Source organism: Plecotus auritus (assembly GCF_963455305.1).
Source record: "Plecotus auritus genome assembly, chromosome: X".
Lineage (NCBI taxonomy): Eukaryota > Metazoa > Chordata > Mammalia > Chiroptera > Vespertilionidae > Plecotus > Plecotus auritus.
Window position 1 is genome coordinate 97,390,854 of NC_137784.1, and position 15,030 is coordinate 97,405,883.

A 15,030-nucleotide genomic window follows, 5' to 3' on the forward strand; every position below is an offset into this window, starting at 1 on the left:
ACTCCTTTAGCTTTTTCTTATCTGTGAAGCTCTTTGTCTGCCCTTCAATTCTGAATGATAGCTTTGCTGTGTAGAGTAATCTTGGTTGTAGGTTCTTGCTATTCATCACTTTGAATATTTCTTGCCACTCCCTTCTGGCCTGCATAGTTTCTGTTGAGAAATCAGCTGACAGTCATATGGGTGCTCCCTTGTAGGTAACTAACTGTTTTTCTCTTGCTGCTTTTAATATTCTCTCTTTGTCTTTTGCTCTTGGCATTTTAATTATGATGTGTCTTGGTGTGGTCCTCTTTGGATTCCTTTTGTTTGGGGTTCTCTGCACTTCTTGGACTTGTAAGTCTATTTCTTTCACCAGGTGGGGGAAGTTTTCGGTCATTATTTCTTCAAATAGGTTTTCAGTATCTTGCTCTCTCTCTCTTCTTCTGGCACCCCCATAATTCTGATGTTGGCACGCTTGAAGTTGTCCCAGAGGCTCCTTACACTATCTTCATATTTTTGGATTCTTTTTGCTTTTCCAGTTGAGTGTTTTTTGCTTCTTTATATTTCAAATCTTTGACTTGATTCTTGCAATCCTCTAGTCTGCTGTTAGGTCTCTGTATAATATTTATTTCAGTCAGTGTATGCTTAATTTCTAGTTGGTCCTTTTTCATATCCTTGAGGGTCTCACTAAATTTATCGGCCTTTTCTAGAAAATCCTTGAAAAGCCTTATAACCGTGGTTTTGAACTCTATATCCAGTCATTTGCTTTCCTCCATTTCTTTCATTTGTGACCTGTTTCTAAACATCAATGTCTCCGCATTTTGGCTGCTTCCCTGAGTTGATAGAGTGGCTTTGTGTGCTAGGTGTCCTATAGGGCCCAGTGGCTCAGCCTCCCCAGTTACCTGAGGTGGACACTCTTGGTGCACCCCTTTGTGGGCTGTGTGCACAGTCTTGTTGTAGTTAAGCCTTGATTGTTGTTGGTGTCACTGGGAGGAATTGACCTCCAGGCCAGTTGGCTGTGAGGATCAGCTGTGTCTATTCTGGGAGAACTTCTGTGCTGGAGACACCCTTATGGGACAAGACTTACAAAAGCCTCTGTGCTCAGCTTGGATGGGGTGGAGTCTCAGGGCTGAGAAGACAGCCTTGGTTTCCCATCAGCCCTGCCCTAATAGGCCTCTGTGTCTCAATGTCCTGTGGTAATCGCTTCAAGCACCTCTGAGAGAAAGCCGCCCTTGTTTTCTGCCCGCTGCCAGACAGTCCAGTTTCTCCCCGAATGAGTCTGGGTCCCCAGAGTCTTGCCTGGAACTGGAGTTCAGAGCTGTCAGGAGCTTTTGTCTCCCTCCTGCTTGAGAAAGTCAGCCGTGCACTCAGTTGCGAGTCCTCTCCGTGCATGCATCTCAGTACCTCTGCCTCCTGCAGCTCCTCTGAGTCTCAGTGTGCTTTTCTCTTTCCTTCTAGTTGTAGAATTTCCATTCAGCCAGCCTTCCTGTGGTTCTGGATGATGTCCGTTTTGTCTTTTAGTTGTAGTTTTGAAATTGTTGTGCAAGGCAGCAGTTTAGGTGTTTACCTATGCTGCCATCTTGGTTTCTGTCCCTTGTTTATTTTTTTATGTTTGTTTATTTATAACTTTTCTTTCAACCAAAATATCCCCAGGAAGAGAGGAGAATGAGTTTATATAGCACATGGCCACTTGCAGACGGCTGAATATACTGCCCCTACACATCTCCAGGTGACTGCCATGCGAGTAATCTAGGATGTGATCGGAGTCCTCTAGAATTATTCAGTGTGGCAGTCCTGGTAGTGGTGTATATGTTTAATGCATAGTTCTGAGTGTCACAGAAACTGCAATCACTGGGGGGGGGGGGGGGGAACAATATATTTCAGTGATGTTTAATTGATAAATATTGCCTATTCATTCATTCCTTATCATGTTTTCATTCTCCTGGTAATCTTTATGGACTTTCAGTAATTACTGGGCATGCCACACCATTTTAAAAGGCAGACTATCACAGCCCTGGCCAGTGTGGCTAAGTTATTTGGAGCGTGGTCCCGTGCACTGATGAGTCTCAGTTCCGATCTGAGCAGGGCACATACTCAGGTTGTGGGTTTGACCCATGATCCGGGTGCTGCGTTTCTCTCTCTCCCTCCCTCACTCTCCCTTCCTCTCTCTCCCTTCCTCTCTTTCTCAAATCAGTTTCAAAAAAGAAAGATTTTGAAGGCACATAAAAATAACAACAACTACATGAATGTGTCTCCTTAGACTTCCCAACACTTTCTGGTTTCCTTGGCAGTCTTTTTTTTTTTTTTTTTTTTTTTTTTTGTCATTAAACCAGCACACACAAGCAGTGTATCAGGGCATGATTAACTTCAGACTTTTAAAGTAAGGACATTTCTGAAAACAGACAATATGTATATATTGCTACTGTTTTACAGGCACAATTTCTCTATTTTTCACTATGGAAATTGTATATACTGTACATCACAAACAGAAGCAGAAAGGATAATAAAACGAAATCCTCATGTACCCATCCCCCAGCTTCAACAGTTATGGGCTTTTTTGTAAACTTGTTTCATCTACCACCCCCATCCCTGTGGTATTGTGTGTTTTTTTTTTCCTGTAGTATTTTTTTTCTATTCAGGTAAAATTCTATAACATACAGTTAACCATTTTGTGTTAATCCTCATCCGAGGATATTTTCCCATTGATTTTTTTTTAGAGAGAGTGGAAAGGAGTGGGGGAGACAGAGAGAAACATCGATGTGAGAGAGACACATCGATTGGTTGCCTCCTGCATGAGCCCCAGCCAGGGTTGGGGATAGAGCCTACAACCCAGGTATGTGCCCTCGACCGGAATCAAAGCCAGGACCCTTCGGTCCATGGGCTGATGCTCTAACTACTGAGTCAAACAGGGTAGGGCTATAGTTAACCATTTTTAAATCTAAAAAAATTAATTGTGCTAAAAACACATAATATAAAATTTGCCCTTTTAACTATTTTTTCATGGTTTCATTTTTTAATGTTTTCACTGATTTTTAGAGAAAGAAGGGAGAGGGAGAAGGAGAGAGAAACACCATGAGAGAAACAGTAATGGGCTGCCTTCTGAAGGCCCCGTACCAGGGATGGAGCCCACAATCCAGGCATGTGTCCTGACCGGGAATTGAACCAGTGACCTCTTGGTTCATGGGTCAGTGATCAATCACTGAGCCACACTAGTCAGGTATTTCTTAAACATTTTTAAGTGTACTGTTCAGTAGTGTTCACGATATTTACATTGTCAGGTAACAGATTTCTAGAACTTTTCATCTAGCAAAATTGAAATTCTATACCCATAGAACAACTACCTATTTCCTCTTACTCCCCCCCCCACCCAGCAAAAATTATATTTTTTGTTCTCATATTTTTTACAACTCTAGATATCTCATATATGTGGAATCATTGTAGTTGTCCTTTTGTCATTGGCTTATTTCACTCAGCATGATGTCCTCAAGGTTCATCCATGTTGTAGCATGTGTTAGAATTTCCTTCCTTTGAAAGGTTGAATAATATGCCCTGGCTGGTGTGGCTCAGTTGATTGGCACCGTTCTGCGGGCTCAATCCCCTGTAGGAGGCATGCAAGAGGCAGCTGATCCATGTTCCACTCTCACATCAACGTTTCTCTCTTTCTCCCTCTCCCTTCCTCTCTCTCTAAAAAATAATCAATAAAAAATATTTTAAAAATAAAAGGTTGAATAGTATTCTATAGTTAATCATTTTAAATGTACAATTTAGTGCTTTCAAAATGCTGTGCAAACATTACTTCTCTCTAGTTTCAAACATATTTTTAAAATATATTTTATTGATTTTTAGAAAGAAGAGGGGTAGAGAGATGGAAACATCCATGAAGGCGAAACATTGATCAGCTGCCTCTTGCATGCCCCCTACTGGGAATGGAGCTTAAAACCTGGGCATGTGCCCTGCCCAGGAATCAAACCATGACCTCCTGGTTCATGGGCTGACGCTCAACCACTGAGCAACACCAGCTAGGCTCAAACATTTTTCATCATCCCAGAAGAACAGCCCATACCCATTAAGTAATTATTCTGTTTCCCCTTCTGTCAACACCTGGCAACCAGTAATCTGCTTTCTGTCTCTATGGATTTGCCTTTTCTAGGTTCTTCATATAAATGAATTATACAAAATGTGACCTTTTGTGTCTGGCTTCTTTCACTTAACATAATGTTCTCAAGATTCATCCAAGTTGTAACATGTATCAGTAATTCACTCCTTTTTATGGCTGAAAATATTTCATTATATGGCTATACTATAATTTATTTATCTATTCATCCACAGATGGACATTTGGGTTGTTTTCACCTTTTGGCTATTATGAATAATGCTGCTATAAACATTCATGTACAAGTGTCTATATGGACACATACTTTTACTTCTCTTAGATATATGCCTGGGATTAGAATTAGTTGATCATATGATAATTCTATGTTTAATTTTTAAAAAACATATTTTACTGATTTTTACAGAGAGGAAGGGAGAGAGATAGAGAGAAACATTGATGAGAGAGAAATATCTATCAGCTGTCTCCTGCACAATCCCTACAGGGGATCAAGACTGCAACCAAGGTACATGCCCTTGACCAGAACCAAACCCAGGATCCTTCAGTCTGCAGGCCAACGTTCTATCCACTGAGCCAAACCTGTTAGGGGTAACTTAAAAAAAAGTCTTTTTATTGGTTTTAGAGAGCAAGGGAGAGGAAGAGAGAGAAACATTGATGTGAGAGCTAAACATTAATCCACTGCCTCCAGCATGCACCCCGACTAAGGATAGAGGCATAACCGGGCATGTACCCTGACCAGGATTGAAACCAGTGACCTATCAGTGCACCAATGATGCTCAATCAACTGAGCCACACAAGCCAGGGCTATTTTTAACTTTTTGAGGAATCACCAAAATGTTTTTTCCATAGCAGCTGCACCATTTTTCATTCCCATCAGCAATGTATGAAGATTCCAATTTCTGCACATTTTCATTCCTCTTCCCCCCACCTCTTCCCCCTCTTCCCCTGCTTTTGATTATAGCCATCCTAGTGGATGGGAAGTAGTATCTCATTGTGGTTGTGATTTGCATTTCTTTAAAGACCAGTTATGTTGAGCATCTTTTCATGTTCTAGTTGGCCATTTGTATGTCTTTGCAAAAATGTCTATTCAAGTCCTTTGCCCATTTTTAAATTGGGTTGTTACAAGACTTCTTTATATATTCTGGATACCAAATTTTTATTGGCTATATAATTTGCAAATATTTCCCCATTCTGTGGGTTGTCTCTTGATAATGCACTTTGATGCATAAAAGTTTTTAGAATTTTTATGAAGTCTTATTTATCTATTTTTTCTTTGGGGGATCATGGTGTCAAATCTAAGAATCTATTGTCAAATCTGAGGTCATAAAGATATATCCCTATGTTTTATTCCAAGTGTTCTATAGCTTCAGCTTTTATAATTAGGTCATTGACCCATTTTGGGTTAATCTACACTAATAAAAGAGAAACACGCAAATTGACCATTGCTATGCCCACCAGCCAATCAGGAGTGAGTATGCAAATTAACCCAACAAAGATGGCCGCAGCTGTGGAGCTGGAGCGAGCAGGAGACTTGGGTTGCCTCCAGCTATGGAGGAAGCCAAGCTTCCCACCTGCCCTGGCCACCGCTGAAGGAGTGGCTGGGAGCCTGGGTCACCGGGGGCTGTGGCCAGCTTGAAAACAGCCCTCAGCCCCTTACCCAGGCTGGCCACACCCCCATGGGGTGAGAGTCCCCGCTGGGGGACTTGGCCAGCCTGCAAATAGCCATCAGCCCCTCACCCAGGCTGGCCAGGCACCCCATTGGGGACCCCCACTCTGAAGGGGGTGTGGCCAGCCTGAAAACGGCCCTCAGCCCCTCACCCAGGCTGGCCAGGCACCCCAGTGGGAACCCCCACCCTGAAGGGTTGTGGCCAGCTTGAAAACAGCCCTCAACCTCTCACCCAGGCTGGCCACGCCCCCCTCCCAGCAGGGACCCTCACCCCATGGGGGCATGGCCGGCCTGCAAACCACCACAGGCCCCTTGACCAGGCTGCCCCATGTTCCAAGGGATCCCCCACCCTGATCCAGGACACCCTTCAGGGCAAACCAGCTGGCTCCCACCTGTGCACCAGGCCTCTATCTATAGTAATAAAAGGGTAATATGCTAATTAGACTGGGAGACCTTCCAGGAGACCTTCCAGACGTTCTTCTGGACAAAGCCATGGTGGTGGGGCCGAGGTAGAAGCAGTTAGAGGCAGGATGGGACGGGAGTTCTGGGTGATCAGGCTGGTTGCGGGGGGCCATTGGGAGTGATCAGGCTGGTGGGGGGGCAGTTGGGGGTGAGCAGGCCAGTGGGGAGGGAAGATGGGGGCGAGCAGGCCAGCAGGGGGGGCAGTTGGGGGCAAGCAGGCTGGTGGCAGGGGGCAGTTGTGGGGGTGAGCAGGCTGGCAAGCAGATGGTTAGGGGCAATCAGGCAGGCAGGTAGGTGAGCGGTTAGAAGCCAGCAGTCCTGGATTGTGAGAGGGATGTCCAACTACCAGTTTAGGCCCAATCCCTGTAAACCAGCAGTAGGACATACTTCGAGAGGTCCCAGACTGGAGAGGGTGCAGGCCCGGTTGAGGGACACCCCCCCCCCCGCACAAATTTTGTGCACCGGGCCACTAGTTTTTATATAGAGAGTGAGGTAGGGTGTTCAACTTTATTCTCTTGAAGGTGGAAATCTGGTTATCCTAAGACCATTTGGTGAAGAGGCTATTTTTTCTCACTTGAATGGTCTTGCCACTTTCTGTAGTATATATTTTTTATAATTATGCATTTTAAATTTAAACAGGTGACCAAAGGCAAGACATTCACAAATCCTCAACATCATGTCATTTCTTTCTTTTTTAAAAATATATCTTTATTGATTTCAGAGAGGAAGGGAGAGGGAAAGAGAGAAACATCAATGATGAGAGAGAATCATTGATTGGCTACCTCCTGCATGTCCCCTAATGGGGATCAAGCCTGCAACCCGGCATGTGCCCTTGACCGGAATCGCCAAATTGAAGTTTTTACAAATGAAATGACATGATGTTGCCCTAGCTCAGTGGTTGGCAAACTCATTAGTTAACAGAGCAGCAAACCGTGGCTGGCGAGCCACATGTGGCTCACGAGCCGCGGTTTGCTGACCACTACCCTAGCTGGTTTGGCTCAGTGGATAGAGAATCGACCTGCAGACTGAAGGGTCCCAGGTTTGATTCCGGTTGAGGGCACATGCCCGGGTTGCAGCCTTTATCCCCATTAGGGGACGTGCAGGAGGCAGCCAATCAATGATTCTCTCTCATCATTGATGTTTCTATCTCTCTCTCCCTCTCCTCTCTGAAATCAATAAAAATATATTTAAACAAACAAACAAACAAAAACCTTCAATTTGCATCTCAAATCTATAAAGATCTTTTTAGCATAACTTTCATACTATGATCAAATCTAATAAAATTAACAATCATTCCTTAATATCATTTAATATCCAATCTATATTCAAATATTTCTTATTGTTTCAAATTTCTCTCATGTTAACTGTAAACCTTCTCTTAGGCCCTGATCATGTGGGTTGTTACACTCCTTTTAGTTCTCCAGGGGTGGTCAGATAGCAGAAGTTATCATAGTACCTGGCACATAATAGGAACTCAAAAAACTTTCACTCTCCTCCTTTACCCTTAGTATGCCATCCAATTTTCATTGCATTTATTACCATTAGGCCCTAATTTTGGCATCAGTAGATGTAAGGTCCTTTTTATTCAATAAATGTTTATTGCACAACTACTAGGTGTCAGACTAGGTGCTTTCTCTGGCCTGTGACATGGCCCCATCTTTTAGATGGTTTCTTTTCCCACATCTGAATTAAAACCAGTCTTCCCTCTTGTACAATGAAGCAGTTTGAACTACAATCTAGTCACTAGGTGATTTGTAAAGTCTGCTCCAGCTCTAAGTGTATGCCCTCTTTATCCTTGCCCTCTGATCCTAGTCCCTGAAATTTCCTGGATGCAACCTATCTGTTCGCAAGGCTCCTGAAAGTCTGCCTTTGCTCTTTTCAACTCTGCTCCAGAGATAGCTTACAGTCAACTTGCTCAGCACCAAGTCATTTTCTTTCCCCAGCCTAGACCATTTGGTGTTTTTATGAATTTCCCACTCGGGAATATACAGTTACAACACAAGTAACACCTAGTGCTTCCTACAACATTTGAAATACTGAAGACCCCCACATTGTTAATTTTATTAGATTTGATCAGAGACATATCCTTAGCCTCCTGTAGGGGAAAGGGTCATCCTTAAATCCATTTTTTTTGTGTGTGTGTGGCTTTAATTTTTTTAATATATCCTTATTGATTTCAGAGAGGAAGGGAGAGGGAGAGAAAGATAGAAACATCAACGATGAGAGAGAATCATTGATCGGCTGCCTCCTGCACACCCCCTACTGGGGATCAAGCACGCAACCCCGGGCATGTGCCCTTGACAGGAATCGAACCTGGGACCTTTCAGTCCGTAGGCTGGCGTTCTATCCACTGAGACAAACCAGCAAGGGCTGGGTACAGAATTTTTATTACACTCTTGCAAGGAGGTGAATTTGGAAAAAGTTTTAAAAAGAGGGTGAAATTTTCAGCTTTGTCTGGGAAATAAGAAAATTCTCAACATTCCAAATGGTGCAATTGACTGTTAATATATATTTCATAAGGTTTATATTATTTTAAATGTCTTATAATTGCAATAGGGCTTTTAACTTTTAGAAATATTCATGTATTGTATCCAATCTGACACCATTACTATAAATTCATGGATGATGGGTCCATAATGAGATAAAGTGAGATGGAGTTCTCTCAGGGCCATTCATGCTACCTGACACTATATGGCGTATTGGAAAGAGAACTAGAAAACCTGCTTTCTATTTCTGGCTCTGCCAACTACGATGTGACTTATCTTTCTCAGTTTCTTCATCTGTAAAAGGGGAAAAATAGTCTTGGCTCTACCTATCTCTCAAGATTGTTTTGAGGATTGAAAGAGATAATGAATATCAATGTGCTTGGAGACTATACAGCTGTCCATAATTACAGTTTGCTTGTTATAAGCTTATCTTATTCAAGTAACCATAAATATATTCTCTTTGGAAAAGCCTCACATGATAAATTTGTATATTTTAATTAATCACTGAGTGACCCTTAGGTGCTGGGCCTTATGTTCTGGGTCTGTCCTGTCCAATCACTACTAGACACATATGACCATTGAGCACATGAAATGTGGCTTGTGCAACTGAGGAATTGAAATTGTAACTTTAATTAATTTATATTTAAATATAAAAACTGATGTGCAATACAGTTATTGGCAAACTTTTAAACAAGTTGGACATGTGAATCTACTCTGTCAACCAAAAGGAAATCTAAATACAGATCATGGATTTCTGATGAAAGACTTACTAAAGAAAACATTTTCTAAATTGACATTAATAATTTTTATATTGATTTCATGTTGAAATGATAGTATTTTTGGTCTATTGGGTGAAAGAAAATATACTATTAAAATTAGCCTTGACTGGTGTGGCTCAGTTGGTTGAGCGTCATCTGATGCACCAAAAGGTCCCAGTCAGAGCACATACCTGGATTTTGGGCGCTATCCCAGGTAGAGCACATGCAGGAGGCAGCTGATCTATGTTTCTCTCTTGCATTGATATTTTTCTCTATCTCTCCATCTCCCTTCCTCTCTAAAATCAGTAAAAAACATTTAAAAATTTAATTTCACTGTGTTTTTTTTACTGAATTTTTACATGGCTACTAATAAATTTTAAAAAATTACATATGTGGCTCACATTATATTTCTATTGGAGCTTTTCTCATGTACCAGGTATACCAGTTAATAATGTGAATTTTTTTCAGTAGATGGAGTTACACATGTGTTGATATATATGAGATTTGATATGCGTGCTATTTTGTTATATTGACAGCAAGCTTCAAAACTCCCTATGTCAAATTTGCTGAAGGTGTTAACATCATAGATATTTTTACACTTAAAAATGTCAAATTTTGTGCCAAAAAAAGAGCATTTGTGGGAAGTTTTAATTCATTACCTTATTTTGAAGAAAAGTGTTGCTGAAAGTTATCGTATTCTTCGGGAAGCTTATGGTGAATATGCTCCATGTCAAGATACTTGTGAACGCTGGTTTAAACACTTTAAAAGTGATGATTTCAATGTGAAAGACAAAGAACGTCCAGGTCAAACGAAAAAGTTGGAAGGCCAACAATTACAAGCTTTATTGGATGAAGATGCGTGTCAAACTCAAAATCAACTTGCAGAAACATTAAACGTTGTTCAGCAAACAATTTCTGATCATTTACAAGCAATGGGAAAGATTTTAAAGGAAGGAAAATGGGTGCCACATCAACTGAACAAAAGGCAAATGAAAAACCGAAAAGTCATCAGTAAAAGGTTGCTTCAAGGGCACGAAAGAAAGTCTTTTTTGCGTCAAATTGTGACAGGCGATGAAAAGTGGATTTATTTTGAGAATCCCAAATACACAAAATCATGGGTTGATCCAGGTCAACCATCAACATCAACTGCAAGGCAAAATCATTTTGGAAAGAAGACAATGCTCTGTGTTTGGTGGGATCATGAAGGTGTAGAGTATTATGAACTTCTAAAACAAGGTGAAACCATTAATACTGATGGCTACTGACAACAAATAATCAATTTGAACCACGCTTTGATCGTGAAATGACCAGAATGGGCCAGAAGACACGGCAAAGTAATTTTGGTTCATGATAACGCACCATCACACACTTCAAAACCAGTTAAAGACACGTTAAAAGATCTTGCCTGGGAAGTATTAACCCACCTGCCACATTCACCAGACCTTTCTCCTTCAAATTACCACTTGTTCCGATCGATGGCACACGCACTTTCTGAGCAGCACTTCAAAACATATGAAGAAGTGGAAAATTGGGTCTCTGAATGGTTTGCCTCAAAACAAGAAAAGTTCTATTGGGACGGTATCCACAAATTACCTAAAGTTGGGGGAAATGTGTAGCTAGCAATGGACATTACTTTGAATAAAGCACTTTTGATGTTTCTCTTGAAATTATCGTGTTTTCTTTGATTACAAAACCCGCATTACTAACTGGTACACCTGATAAGTACATACATATATACCTCATTCTTTTTTAACAGCTGTATGTTAAATCATGTATGTTCATTTATTCATTAATTCACTCCACAAATATTTTTTGAGCACCCACTATGTCTAGGGATTAAGGATAAAGCAGTCCCTTATCGATGGGCATAATTTAGGGTGCTTCTAATACTTTGCTATTACGTTGATACAATGAGCATATCAGTTCTTATGTGAGAGTTTTTATTTGGCATTGATTCAAAGAGCTCAATGGCATTTCTAATACTTGAATCTCGGGTTCAATTAGGATAGTGTTCACATAACAGGTAAATTTGTGTTAAGATCGGATATTTATTTAACAAATGTGTAAACCACCCAATAAAATGCCCTATTGGAAGCTGCACAATTGCCCCTACAATTTCCCTTTATATGTGCACATAGTTATGTCCAAATTCCTCTACTCATCCTCAAGGTCCAGCTCAAATGCCCTCTCCTTTCAAGAAGCCTTCCATAGACCCTAATGGCCTAATCCAGTGGTTGGCAAACTGCGGCTCGTGAGCTGCGGTTTGCTGCTCTGTTGACTAATGAGTTTGCCGACCACTGGCCTAATCGGATGTGATCTCTCACATGTCTCTTTAGCTTAAATATGGCCCTTATCACAGACTACTTTGAGTCAGAAATACATCCTTTATTAGACTTTCATTTTTCTTCATGAATGGACAGTGCCTTTAATTCATCCTGCATTCTTCCTCAGTGTATAGCACAATGTAACTGAACAGAAGCCCTAAAGCAAAAAAGTGCAACCTACAGTCTCAGGAATGAGCAGGGAGCCTGCACAATGACCAGATGGTGTTTGCACACCATCAGTGTGACATATGCTTCCTATGGCTCACAAGGCTCTGCAGAAATTGCCATCTTCTTCAACTCTCTACCACTCCCCTTCCTTCAATGCTCCAGCCACACTGGCCTTTTTTCTGGCTTTGAACACACTAAGTCTCTCTCATCCCCAGGCCTTTGTACCTGTCATTCCTTCTGCCTGGAGTGCTCTACCTCCTGATTTCTGCTGGCTTCTCCTTTCCCTTCAATACTCAGCTCAATTTTTACCTCCTCAAAGAGGCCTTCCTTGACCATCTATTCTAAATTTGGTCCCCAACTCCAATTACTCTCTATCATGTCACCTTAACTTAATTCTCCACATAGAATTTATCTGTCTGAAATTAACATGTTCATTTGCTTGCACTAAAATGTAAGCTGCACAAGAAGAGGGACCTTGTCTTTCTTGTTCAACCTTGTGTACTTTCAATGGCTACAATAGAGTCTGTAGTAGTAAGGATGCTTTTAGCTGAAAGGAAGAAAATATTCAACAAAAAGTTGCATAAATCAAAAGGGCTTACTTGTATCCCATAGAAAGGAACTAGGTGGTAGGCAGTGCTAAGATAGGTTCAACAGTTCAGTGCTATCCAGATTCTGGATTGGCTTCTCTGCAATGATCTTGGCCTTCCCTTGTGGTTGCAAAATGGCTGCCAAGGGTAGCTGCATCACAAGAAAATATCTCTCTCCAAAAGAAGGAGTAGGTGTCTCTCTGCCCATCCCTTTTTGTCAAGGTGGAAGGACTTTCTCAAGAGCACTCCTCCCACACTTCCTTTTTATATTCCATTTGGCCCAAATTGAGTCAGTGTCAAGACTATCCCACTAGAAAACAGAGTGAGAATTATCATGATTTTTTTTAACCAGTCATAATTCATCACCTGGACCTGGGCCAGCCTTCCAGCCTTCCCTAAGCCCTGTGGCTCTGTCCTATACCTGAAGCATATTTAGGCTTTCCTAGCAAGGAAAAAGTGTTATGGCTATTATGGAGGTAATCAACAGTGTGGGCCATGCAGGCATTCAAGGAATGGAGGGTATGAATTCATGCTGATACATCTACATTCAACAATTAACAAATTACACACACACACCCAGTCTGCAAAGCAAAGACTGCTGATACAAGGCCTCTGCATTTAGAGTCACAGGGTCTCCAGGACCCTCCATCTATGCATTGTCAAGACTAATATGAAGCCCTTGCTAGTTTGGCTCAGCGGATAAAGCGTCGGCCTGTGGACTGAAGGGTCCCAGGTTTGATTCTGGTCAAGGGCACATGCCTGGGTTGCTGGCTTGGTCCCTGGTGGGGGGCGTGCAGGAGGCAGCCAATCAATGATTCTCTCTCATCATTGATGTTTCTCTCTCTCCCTTCCTCTCTGAAATCAATAAAAAATATATATTTTAAAAAAGTCTAATATGAAGACTGCTTGAAATAGGCTTGCTGCTAAGAGACTTGTTCTTTGCTAGGTTCCCAGAAACCATTAACCATGCTCTTTTTTTCATAACATAGTTCCTTATGAAGGTGTGACTGCTTGGTCTTTGAAGTTGGGAAAAGTGCCCTCTGGCAGTTGTAAGAATTCTCTTAGAAGGTCTGCATGGTTCCCCAGAAATTATGGGCCAGTTTCAAACTCTCCACAAATGAAGTAACCAGACAGAAACTGCTATATCAGTGGAGCCTCTCTAACTTTGCACTTGGGGAGGTTTTACGGGGTCACTGGTTCTTCAAGATTCCCATTCTTATTTCTGCCTTAAGCATGTTTGTTTTACAACTAGTTAGAAAATGTCCTTTGATTCTTGGAAAACAATTGGAAGGTGAAGACGATAAGGAAAGGAGTAGGAAATGGAACGGTGATGGCAGGGCACATGAAAAAGCTTCTAGAAACCGGTAGTCCTCCAGAGCCCAGGCAATGGCCTTCCCAATGCCACCCTCACCACACCCCTGGTGCGCAGTCACTGCTGAACTAGACAACCTGCCTTAGGCTCAGGCTTCACCACCAGCTCTCCAGCCCTGGTGGTGGTGTTGGTGGGGTCTGCCACTCCAAGTTTCCAATTCTCACCGCTCTCTAAGGAGGTGGCCTCCGAGAAGGAGGACCAATTGAGTAAGAAAAACGCCGTGGGAGGGGAGAGGATCCAGGCTAGCCACTCGGGCCAGAAAACCGCTCTCCCTCCTTCCACAGGGGTGCGACCCCTCCCCGGCGGAGCACACAATAGGCGGCCGCTCCACGTTGTTTTCAAAATCCAAGCCGCCTGCGCTCCAGAGCTTGCGGGGTGGGGAGGACGCAAAGGTCCCCAGCCCTTCGCGGACACTGCAGCCTCTGGGGCGGCAAAGGAACTCTGGAGTAGCGCACGCCCCACACTAGGAGACATTTTATTAACCACCTTCTCCACTCTTCCCCCTCCCGAATACCACCACCACACACGCAAAAAAGCGGCAGCCAGACCTCCCCCCGGATGCGGCTGCACCAGCAACAGCGTCTGCGGGCGGAGCCCGAGAGGTTGCCACTTCCCCCTCTTCCCTCGTGACCTCGGCCCCCCCAGGTCTCCCCACCCCCATCCACACACCCTTTCTCCCAGACACGCCCTCCTCCTTGGGCAGGTCGCGCGTAGGGCTTGATTTCTCTAGGGGAGGGCGTGGCCGCTGCTGCCGAGGGGCTGGACGGCGAGAGAGCGCGGGAGGGAAGGAGGGGGCGCGAGGGGAGGGGGAGGAGCCGCGGGCGGGAGGGAGGGGCGGCGGGCGCCGCGCTGCTATGTGGCCGGCTGGCCTGCGGGTAAACAGGGAGCAGCAGTGGCCTCGGCCGGCCCGGCCCGGGGCATTGAGCACACCCGCCGAGACCTGCACCCGTGGCCATGGCCGAAGTGCGCAAATTCACCAAGCGGCTCAGCAAGCCCGGCACGGCGGCTGAGCTTCGGCAGAGCGTGTCGGAGGCCGTACGCGGCTCTGTGGTGCTGGTGAGTGGCCGGGGCACGGGGCGTCTGGGGGGGACGCGCTTCGGGCCGGAGCGATGGCGTGGTTT

The 15,030-nt window shown here is 43.5% G+C and overlaps 1 protein-coding gene across 1 annotated transcript in view; it reads left to right on the top strand.

Annotated features, from left to right (window-relative positions):
* The first annotated feature begins 14,765 nt into the window (after positions 1-14,765).
* The window catches only part of DOCK11 (dedicator of cytokinesis 11), a 199,379-nt gene continuing 199,114 nt past the window's right edge, over positions 14,766-15,030 (top strand). The window contains exon 1 of the mRNA XM_080653538.1: positions 14,766-14,965. Coding sequence (XP_080509664.1) covers positions 14,864-14,965 — 102 coding nt within the window. The 5' untranslated portion in view covers positions 14,766-14,863. The remainder of the gene's footprint in view (positions 14,966-15,030) is intronic.